General features: G+C 29.5%; 1 protein-coding gene across 1 annotated transcript; it reads left to right on the top strand.

The window, feature by feature from the left end:
- Positions 1 to 4,898: 4,898 nt before the first annotated feature.
- Positions 4,899 to 11,718, top strand: LOC127814288 (60S ribosomal protein L24-like). Its single transcript, XM_052355711.1, has 5 exons — positions 4,899 to 5,039; positions 6,408 to 6,483; positions 6,732 to 6,833; positions 6,959 to 7,107; positions 11,405 to 11,718. The coding sequence occupies exons 1-5, from the start codon at positions 5,029 to 5,031 to the stop codon at positions 11,556 to 11,558; spliced, it is 492 nt and encodes a 163-aa protein (XP_052211671.1). The 5' UTR covers positions 4,899 to 5,028; the 3' UTR covers positions 11,559 to 11,718.
- Positions 11,719 to 11,758: the final 40 nt, after the last annotated feature.

Below are 11,758 nucleotides of genomic sequence, written 5' to 3'. Positions count from 1 at the left end.
GTGAAATTTGGTGTTAGGTATTTATTATAAATTTTTGAAGGTAAGAAAGGATTAGAAAAATAAGGAAAATTGAGGAAATTATGGAAAAAATAGAAAAATTAATTTCTATAGTCATAATGGCAATTAGGATACGATTTGATTGTTAGAATAAAGGATTACATGATTTTCGAGGTGTGACACGCTTTTTGGGGCAAAAATCATTTTTTTTTGAATTAAGGTGAGTGGTTCGATTCTAGTCTTTCCGTTGTTTTGAAAGTGTCTTTCCGTTCTAGTCTTTCTGTTATTTTTTTTAGGTGAGTGGTTCTACTCTCCCGAGCTTAGGATTGCATGTGCTTGGACCAGTTCCGATGAGTGGTTATACCTTCCAGAACTTGGGATATATCATATAGGTGTTTTACTTATGTACTTGTGGCATCATATGCATATTGTTCATGTGGAATATTGCATCAACTGTTTTATTTATGAAAAGTTGGTGCATGGTATGCGTTTTTCTCATATCATTGATGTCTTGATTTTGTGTTGTTGTTATCGGGGTAGGGTCTTCTTAAGAATGGGGCAAGGTTAATCCCAGTGATTGAGTGACATGGTAGGGCACTCAGGGATTAAGTATGTCGCGGCAAGGTCAACCCCAAAGGTGTATGGAATGAATTTTCCACGAGAGGTTGAGTATGCTAGGGAGATTTCTCAGGTTAGAAGTGTTACATGTGGTATTTGTCTATATATGTCAAGTTCACGTGTTATTCATGTATCTAGTAAACTGTATCATGGCATCACTTAGATGTTTTATCATCTAATCTGGGTTATGCCCCTAAAACATTCAACGTTCCAGCCAGGGACTGTTGCAAAGGCAACGGCGTGGTCAGTTGAGGGCCAATGGAGTTTGGTGTGATAGCTGATGTATCGTTTTGGGTCGTTAGTATTTATTTTGATATATGTATGGACGGGCACATGATAGCGTTATTATCATTTTGTAGCATTGTAATACGTATCTTGCTATGTATGAACCCTGTGGTAACCCACAATATTTGATGTTATGATATTATTTTCCGCTGCGTATGTTATGACTCGTTTAGTTTGAGACTTTGGATCTTGTTAGCTAAATGGGCAAGGCTAGGGTTTCTGGGATTTCATCTGCATGTGAAGATTATTCTTGAAACCACCGCGTGTGCTGGCCTGTGTAAGTATGTGAGATTGTTCATTGGATCGTTGTATGTGTCAGGCATGTTAAAAGTTGTTCTTGCTGCACCACGCGTGATAATCAAGAAAAAAAAATCCCTGGCAATTCCCTTATAGTGGCACGCCCGGCGAGACGGGGTGTTACATATCCTCTTGATTAGCTCAGGATTTACATGGCCTAACCTTCTATGCCACAAAAGAGAATTATCATTTTTGACCATGAGGCATTTGGTATTAATTTCTTCTATATCTGTAACATAGACATTGCCTTTCCTATTAGCATAAATAATTATATTAAGATTAGAGTCAAGAACTAAACAATGTTCTTGCTTAAAGATCACTTCAAAGCCTTCATCACAAAATTGACTAATGCTAAGAAGGTTATGCTTAAGACCATCAACAAGTAAAACATTTTTAATAGTACTAAGTTGTGGCTGGCCAATCGTACCAATTCCAACAACCTTACCTTTAGCATTGTCCCCAAACGTGACATATCCGCCATCTTTGGGAGTAAGGTCTATAAAAAGATCATTCTCTCCCGTCATATGCCATGAGCAGCCACCATCCATGTACCATTTATTGTCCATTCTGGTCTTCACGCACATCAACACATAGAAAATTAAGTTTTAGTCTTAGGTACCCACCTATAGATGGGTCCTTTGTTTTTTGCTTCATTAAATCCAACATCATTAAATTTCAATGCATTAGGTCTATGATCATTACCATAAAGCACATTTGCATTGTAATCATTGAAATGTTTTGGCCTATTTGATTCTAGGCTCCTCATAGTGTGAGCTACACCTTTGGGAACCCACATTTTTATTTCATTTGGCCTCTTTGGTTGTGGTTTCTATCTTGGATTTCTCCATTTCCTTTGATAATGTCCATGTCTAGGCTTTGGTCTTGAATTTTTCTTACTCAAGATAGTTGCTAAGCTTTTCTCTATAGCATTCTTCTCTATTAGTAATTTATTATTTTGAAGCTTTAAAGATTTATTTTATTCTTGAAGCTTAATTGCATTATCATTATTCTCATTCTCTTATTTAGCCTTTTGAGTTTCTTTTTTTAGTTTGGATATTTCATTTTTGTTAGATTCATTTTCTTCTTTTTGAAGTTTCTTGTTATTTTTGAATTCTTTCTTAATTGTTTGGTATTCCCTATACAACTCCTTAAAAGCTTCTTGGAGCTCTTCAATCTCCATACTCTCTTCTTCTTCTTCTTCTTTTTGTTCATGAGCCATGAAACACACATGGGCTACCTCATTCTCGGATTGCAAAGACTCACTAGAGTCATTCGCATCCCAAGCTACGAAGGCTTGCTTCTTTGGCTTCCTAAATTTCTTCTTACCTTCCCACCTATCTTTATTTTCTTTCTTGTCCTTCTTCTCTTCAGGACAATCAAATTGCATATGATCTACCTTTTTGCATTTAAAACATATATGAGGTCCTTTTCTACTAACCATATTCTTCTTCTTCATTAATTTTGCAAATGTCCTAGACAACATAGCGGTCTCATCATCTTCAACCTCCTCGCTAGAACTACTATCTTCATTTACTTTTAAGGCTAAAGACTTCTTCCCTTTACTATCTTCATTTATTTTATTTAGAACCAATTCATGTGTTAGGAGATTTCCAATTAACTCTTCCATTTTTAGTTCTTTAAGATTTCTTGCTTGTGTTATGGCGGTGACTAGTGGTTGCCATTCCATTGATAATGACCTAAGAATCTTTTTAACTCGATCTACTTTAGTAATTACCTTGCCTAGTATCTTAAGACCATTTATGATCTTTTGGAAATGACCATTCATATCACCGATGCTTTCATTATTGAGCAATTTAAACTCCTCATATTGGGTCATCAAAAGATTGATTTTGGTGTCCTTAACTTGGTCCGTACCCTTATATACAACTTCTAATTTTTTTTTCAAATTTCATGAGAGGTTGAGCATGCGGAGAGTTTTTCGTATTCACATGGGAGAATTGAACAAAATATTATGTACTTAGCCCTATGTTCCATTTGTTTCTTCCTAATGTCATATTCAGTCCATTCTTCTTCTTTCTCACTAGACACTGTAATTCCATCCCTGACAATCTTCCACAATTGATAGTCTCTTGAAAATATGTATGACTCAATCCTCATCTTCTAATAAGTATAATTCGATCTATTGAAAAAAGGTGGCCTAGAGGTAGATGGTCTTTTGGTTAAAGGTTGGGTTATAAAGGATGCCATTCTAAATTGATCTTTTCTTTTGTTATAGATTGAAAGATTTAATTATTTTAAAAATCTTACTCTGATACCAATTGTTGGTCCCTTGATGCACTACAATGGCAACTCAAGGGGGGGGGGGGTGAATTGAGTTACTAAAAGTTTTAACCTAATTTTAATTTTTTTGAAACCTCTTGATTAATTTTTATACTTAAAAAAACTTTGATATATATTTGTATATTTTGATTGCTTTGAGATAGAGATTTGATTGCATAAGATCCACAAGAAATAAAAGCAACGAGGTATACAAGAAATATAGTGGTTCGACGATCCCACGCCTAATCCACTCTCCTAAGGTATCAACTACGCTTACGGTTTCACTATTCTTAAACACCCTGAGGTTTTCCCATAACTTATCTCGGAAATTATTACACCTAGATTTTGTAATGGTTTTAGAAAACCAACCAACAACCACATTGATAATGTTTATAAATGTTACAACAATGTCCATTGTTGGATAAAAATAATAAAGCACAAGAAATTACAAGAAAACAACTATAACTACAAGATACACAAATAAAAAAAATATATATAGTTGACCTTTAAGCGGATTTGCAAGATGGCTTCTTGTTTCTTTGATTGCAAGAGCTCCGAAGATGGTTGCACAATCTAGATCCATGAGATGTAGTGCTTATTGAGTTAGATTGAAAGCGATGAGTACTCTTCTTGTTTATAGAGAGTGAGGGTTTTCTGAAAGAGTATACACACACTATTTTTTTTTCTCTCTCTTAAAGAGCATATTTACATATGGTGGAAAAAACAAGCAAAAATCAGGTTAAAAATCCAAACGTTAAACTAGGAGAGTCGACTATAACTTGAAAAGAGTCGACTATCGAAACATAGCTCTCGGGTATGTTGACTTTGTATAACTCAAGCTTTGGCTATATTGACTGTGGCTAAGCCCCAGTCGACTGGCATGAGAGAAGTCAATTTCTTCTATACGAGAGTCGACTTTTAGTTTAGAAATTTTTAAACATTTAAAAAAAACTAAATAACTTTTATAACATTACTATAATTTGAGAAACTAATTTTAACATATATATAAGACTTAGATAATATCTTATAATTTAATTAGATAACATTTAGGGGCATCAAATAATATTTTTAATATAAAAATATGTTTTTATTAATTATCAAAACTAATATTAAGTTGAATGGACCAAGTTGGCTCAACAATAAATAATGGTGACAGTGACATTCCATTTAGACTGTGTAGTTGCAATGAGAAAAATAAGAGAACACTCCAAAAATTTTATTTTTTATATTTTAAATAAATATATAATATCAATTATACAATTTACATAAATTATTACATCATTGTTGTTCATTTTTATTTTATTAGAGAGGTATGGAATAACTTTTTCTTTCATTTAATACGTATTAGTTATTATTAAAAGGAAAAATAAATCCGTCTTTTTCAAATTTTACCTCGGGAATAAAAAATGACGCCGCATAAACCTGGATAGCCATGCACAAGGACAACTCCAGAGTTAAAAGTGGCCTTCTGTGGGGTGGACTAGGGTTTGAGCGAACTTTAGGGTAGGAGAGGAAGAAGAGAGAGCGGCGACACCCCAGCCACCCGCCGCCATGGTTCTCAAGTATGTTTTATCTCTCAAATTGATTAGATAATTAGTCTAATTAAGTGCCAATTCAAATGACACATGAGTCGAGGCCTTCTGAATCTCGGCCTGGCTGTCATGATCGTTCTATTTCATTTTTGGTCATTTGGGGCAAAGCATGATAGTCGTTTTGTTTTCTGAATCTCAGGGGAATTTGGCGAATGTTTGTAAGCATGAATCCCTTTGTAATGTAATTTTAATCGACTAGCGAGATAGCAGACGATCAGATGGTCTGGATCTCATAGAAAAAGCATTTTGTTACTCTCTTTTTTTTTCTTGTTCTTTAGAAAATTTCAAGAGAAAGAAAGTTGGAAATTTTATGTTGGCGTTTGGGAGGAAGGGAAATAGAATGTTATGATAAGAATTGCTATTTCTCGATTAATCTGTTGATGTGGCTTTATAGAGCTCAACACATCTTTGTTTAAAACTAAATCCCCTTCCAAGAAAATTCAAGTCTAGTGATGCTAAGATGTCTCAAAAGATTTCTGCTTCCAATTTTTTGATCTGATGTTTAGTTGAATGATGTTCTTTGATAATGCGGGTATCATTCGTGACATAATTAGCTCCCAAGCCGTAGAATTTATTCGGGGAAACGTTACCCCTAATTTTGGGGATGCTGTCATCTCCACTTTGGACTTCTGAAAACAATAATTACCACGTTTTGGTTGTTCCACTGAAGCATGAAAGTTTCAATTGTCTTGATGAGATGCCGCTGTTGGCCCGAGGAAGAAAGAGACATGGTCCTTAGCGCTACATGTGGAGCCTTTGGAGAGAGTGAAATAGGAGGCATTTCCAAAGTTGTGGAGAACCTAGCTTTAAATTGAAGAGTTAACATCTGTCTATTCTAAACAGCTGGTTCCTGGGTGGGAAGGAGACTTTGGAGGGTCGATTGTGGATTTTGTGGAGAACTTTTTGTGATTGTATAAAGGATATATATAGTATTCTCTTTTTTCAACATCACATTTACTTTTTCAACTATAGCAATCCTAATATCTAAATAAACTAGTTTTGAACAGTGATGGAAGTAATTGTCCCTCTTCATCATCTCCCTTGCTTTTTTCTCTTTATGTTTTCATTGTGAGGCATTTTACTAAATGGGTATCCCTTGCAACATCTTGAAATGCGTGATAACATTAAAAAAAAGTCAGGTGCAACATGGGTGTGCTGCTGTTATACATGAATATTCTCGAACTCTCCTTTGGCTTACAAACTAAATTTGTGCCTCATAGTCTATTGTTTTATCCAATAACTGTTTGCATTATGTTCTGAATCGGGGTATGATTTCATGATTACTACTTTCATAGTGATGATTCATGATATAATGATTAATTGATCTTTTGCCATCAGGACTGAACTTTGCCGCTTCAGTGGGGCCAAGATATACCCTGGCAAGGGTATCAGATTTGTTCGCTCAGACTCACAGGTTGGTTTTGGTGCTTGCCTTGCTTCCTTGTTTATGGCTGATCAGTTTGTTATTCTTTATGGTTTCACCACACATTGATCACTTGTATTTTGTTTTGGTTAAAATAAGGCCTTGTATATTTTTTGTTTTATTATTATTATTTTGAGTGGGTGGGGGTTTGTCTCTTGTGACTTTTCTTTTTGTTGGTCTTTTTCTTGCCATTAAGCTTAATCGTGACTGAATTAGACATTTTTTTTTTTTTGCGGAAGGTTTTCCTCTTTGCCAACTCAAAATGCAAGAGGTACTTTCACAACCGCCTAAAGCCATCAAAACTTACCTGGACAGCAATGTACAGGAAGCAGCACAAGAAGGTATTCCATTACCATTGCCCTCTGCATTTCCTGTATTCTCATCTTATTGTACCTGTAACGTTAAACTACCCTCTCAAATGTGGACATGGCCACTTCTCCACGTTAAACTTGTGATGTGATTCTAGGATATTGCTGCTGAAGCTGTGAAGAAGAGGCGCCGAACCACCAAGAAGCCTTACTCAAGGTCTATAGTTGGTGCGACCTTAGAAGTTATACATAAAAGAAGAACTGAGAAGCCAGAAGTCCGAGATGCCGCACGTGAGGCTGCTCTCCGGTATGCATTCTGTGACATAGAGCTTAACAAGCGTTTAATGTGCTATGGCATTTAGTAAATTACTAGTGGTTCACCCATGCGATGCATGGATATCGTAAAAAAAATAATAATTGTTAAAGTGAAAGTTATATAATTTAATAGTTACAATAAATGAAAATCACAATAAAGAAATAAAAAATAAATAAAATAATCGTGTTACAATCATAAAAATACAACAAAAATATTACATATTTTAAAAGATTTTCTTATATGCATTTAAGGGTAAATGAACAATTAAAAGCACATAACTCTATCCTGAAATCATGTAAAAAATAAACTTAAATTAACATGTAATATAATAAACAATGTGTAAAAAATAAAAAAATTACACAATAACAGGAAAAAAAAAAGAAATAAACGATAACCAACCTCTTTATTCTGAAATATGCATTTAAGGGTAGATGTTTCTTTTTTTTGGATTTTTATGTGTATTTGTCTCATATGTGCTTACCATACAAACCCTCAATGCCTAATTTTTCTTAGTTGCATTCATATCACTCACTTGACAGAATAATAGTGCTATGTTACACCAGAAGACCAAATTGAGTAAACAAATACGGTTAAATTTTACTAAATAAAAGTAAAGAATAAGAAAAAATTTGAGAAGAAGAATCGAGAAAGGAGAAGAGAGTAAATGGAATGGTTGAATGGGAATGGAGAAGAAGAATAGAGAGATATTTGCTTTCTTTTATTAATTTATTTTTCTTCAAATTCTCCTATTTCTCTTAATTTATCAAATTGCATGCCACCATTAAATTTCTCTTTTTTCCCACGCTTTGCCATACAATTCGAATCTTACTTACTTAACATAATTTTTAAAACACAAATTTAATTTGTATTTAATTTCTCTAAGTCCAACATATAGCATATCTTCGGAGTAAACTAAGGGAAAAAATAGAATTAAATAAATGACAATAATCAATTAAGTTGAAAAATAAAATTATGACATTTAAAATTATAAAAAGTAAATTTAAATTAATTAAATTGTATGTAAAATAAAGATAATTTAAATAATCAATTAATTATATAAATAATAATAATCAAGTTTTCAAAATTGATTATCCATACATGACTTTACATATTTATTCTAACAATTAATTATCACATTTAAAACTGGTCAAAATTTTAAGGAACAAAAAGAAAAAAAGTTCAAAAATAAAATTATAACATTTAAGTTATATATAAAATTATAATATTTAAAATTATAAAAAAATAATTTAAATTAATTAAACTATATATAAAATAAAAATAATTTAAATAATCAATTAATTATATAAATGATAATAATCAAATTTTCAAAATTGATTATACATGACTTTACATATTTCTCCTTGCAATCAATAACCACATTTAAGACCGGTCAAATTTTTAAGAAAATAACAAAAAAAAAAAGTTAAAAAATAAAATTATAATATTTAAATTATATATAACATTTAAAAATATAAAAAATAGATTTAAATTAATTAAACTATATAAAATAAGAATAATTTAAATAATTAATTAATGATATAAATGATAATAATTAAATTTTCAAATTTGATTATTCATACATGACTTTACATATTTCTTCTAACAATCAATTACCATATTTAAGACGGATCAAATTTTTAAGAAAGCAACAAAAAAAATAAAGTTAAAAAATAAAATTATAACATTTAAGTTATATATAAAATTATAATATTTAAAATTATAATAAAATAAATCTAAATTAATTAAACTATATAAAATAAAAATAATTTAAATAATTAATTAATTATATAAATGATAATAATCAAATTTTCAAAATTAATTATACACACATGACTTTACATATTTCTCCTGACAATCAATTACCACATTTAAGACATGTCACATTTTTAAAAAAACAACAAACAAAAATAGAGTTAAAAAATAAAATTATAACATTTAAGTTTTATATAAAATTATAACATTTAAAATTATAAAAAAATAAATTTAAAATAATGAAACTATATATAAAATAAAGATAATTTAAATAATTAATTAATTATATAAATAATAATAATCAAAATTTTAAAATTGATTATCTATACATGACTTTACATATTTTTCCTAGTAATCAATTATCACATTTAAGACAGGTCACATTTTTAAAAAATAACAAAAAAAATAAAATTATAATATTTACGTTATATATAAAATTATAACATTTAAAATTATAAAAAAATAAATTTAAAATAATTAAACTATATATAAATAAAAATAAAAAAAATTTACTTGGCAGTCGGTATTCGACGATATTACCAAATAATCAAGATTTCTCCCGATTTTAAAAAGTCTCATTTTTTTGTAATTTATTTCAATTAAAATTTTATGTTAATATTTAAAAATTAATAATATGGATAAATTAATAATATTTATCTTGGCTTTTCATATACCAGCATGCTTACACATTCTCCAAAATACTATTCAATCATGAAAAAAAACCATTTACATGTTCCAAGAACTACACGCTTTTTACAAATGTAGACTTAATTAATGACCTATAAAAATTTCATTTTGGGTAAGCAAAAAAATTAAAAATATATAATAAAATATCAAAATAGTAACTGAAATTTGATTATCCATACATGACTTTACATATTCCTCCTAGTAATCAATTATCACATTTAAGATAGGTCACATTTTTAAAAAATAACAAAAAAATAAAATTATAATATTTAAGTTATATATAAAATTATAACATTTAAAATTATAAAAAAAATAAATTTAAAATAATTAAACTATATATAAATAAAAATAAAAATAAAATTACTTAGCAGTCGGTATTCGACAGTATTACCAAATAATCAAGATTTCTCCCGATTTTAAAAAGTCTCATTTTTTTATAATTTATTTCAATTAAAATTTTATGTTAATATTTAAAAATTAACAATATGGATAAATTAATAATATTTATCTTGACTTTTCATATACCAGCATGCTTACACATTCTCCAAAATACTATTCAATCATGAAAAAAAAAACCATTTACATGCTCCAAGAAATACACGTTTTTCACAAATGTAGACTTAATTAATGAGCTATAAAAATTCCATTTTGGGTAAGTAAAAAAATTAAAAAAATATAATAAAATATCAAAATAGTAATTGAAAATTGATTATCCATACATAACTTTACATATTCCTCCTAGTAATCAATTATCACATTTAAGATAGGTCACATTTTTTAAAAATAATAAAAAAATAAAATTATAATATTTAAAATTATAAAAAAATAAATTTAAAATAATTAAACTATATATAAATAAAAATAAAAAAAATTATTTGGCAGTCGGTATTGGACGGTATTACCAAATAATCAAGATTTCTCCCGATTTTAAAAAGTCTCATTTTTTTGTAATTTATTTCAATTGAAATTTTATGTTAATATTTAAAAATTAATAATATGGATAAATTAATAATATTTATCTTGACTTTTCATATACCAGCATGCTTACACATTCTCCAAAACACTATTCAATCATGAAAAAAAACCATTTACATGTTCCAAAAACTACACGTTTTTCACAAATGTAGAATTAATTAATGACCTATAAAAAATTCATTTTGGGTAAGCAAAAAAATTAAAAAAATATAATAAAATATCAAAATAGTAACTGAAAATTGATTATCCATACATGATTTTACATATTCCTCCTAGTAATCAATTATCACATTTAAGATAGGTCACATTTTTAAAAAATAACAAAAAAATAAAATTATAATATTTAAGTTATATATAAAATTATAACATTTAAAATTATAAAAAAGTAAATTTAAAATAATTAAACTATATATAAATAAAAATAAAAAAAAATTTACTTGGCAGTCGGTATTTGACGGTATTATCAAATAATCAAGATTTCTCCCGATTTTAAAAAGTCTTATTTTTTTGTAATTTATTTCAATTAAAATTTTATGTTAATATTTAAAAATTAATAATATGGATAAATTAATAATATTTATTTTGGCTTTTCATATACCAGCATGCTTACACATTCTCCAAAATACTATTCAATCATGAAAAAAAATCATTTACATGTTCCAAGAAATACACGTTTTTCACAAATATAGACTTAATTAATGACCTATAAAAATTTTATTTTGGGTAAGTAAAAAAATTTAAAAAACATAATAAAATATCAAAATAGTAACTGGAAATGGGCGGGAAAAAAAATGACGGCTGTTTTGTTATAATATATATATAGATATAGATATCTGCTCAATCTAGTGAGCCTGATTGAAATTGTTAATCTTAGTGAAATCAAGGAGAGGATTAAGAAGACCAAGGATGAAGCGAAGGCGAAGAAAGCAGAGGTGATGGCCAAGACTCAGAAGACGACCAGAGGAAACATGCCCAAGGGTGCTGCCCCGAAGGGTCCTAAGCTTGGTGGCGGTGGTGGAAAGCGATGATTTTGTTATATGTTTCTCATTTACTTGCTCTCCAGTTAGACTTGGTTATATTTGCAGAATTTTGTTTTGGATATTTATACTTAAAAGATTTGTTCAATTGGATTAGAACCTAAGAGAGAAATTTCCTTGATTTTTGAGCACGTAATGCTGCCATCCTCTATTGTTGCATTCGTCATTGTTTGATCATCTGTGCTGGACAA

The sequence above is a fragment of the Diospyros lotus genome, chromosome 12 (genome assembly GCF_014633365.1).
Source record: "Diospyros lotus cultivar Yz01 chromosome 12, ASM1463336v1, whole genome shotgun sequence".
Lineage (NCBI taxonomy): Eukaryota > Viridiplantae > Streptophyta > Magnoliopsida > Ericales > Ebenaceae > Diospyros > Diospyros lotus.
Note: the sequence above shows the minus strand (reverse complement) of the source record. Positions and strands in the feature narration are given on the sequence as shown.

What these genes read in the sequence shown, in the direction of transcription:
- LOC127814288 (XM_052355711.1), top strand. An exon ending in TTGTTCGCTCAGACTCACAG is followed by an intron (nt 6,484 to 6,731) that starts GTTGGTTTTGGT and finishes TTTTTGCGGAAG; the next exon opens with GTTTTCCTCTTTGCCAACTC. An exon ending in GCACGTGAGGCTGCTCTCCG is followed by an intron (nt 7,108 to 11,404) that starts GTATGCATTCTG and finishes TGTTAATCTTAG; the next exon opens with TGAAATCAAGGAGAGGATTA.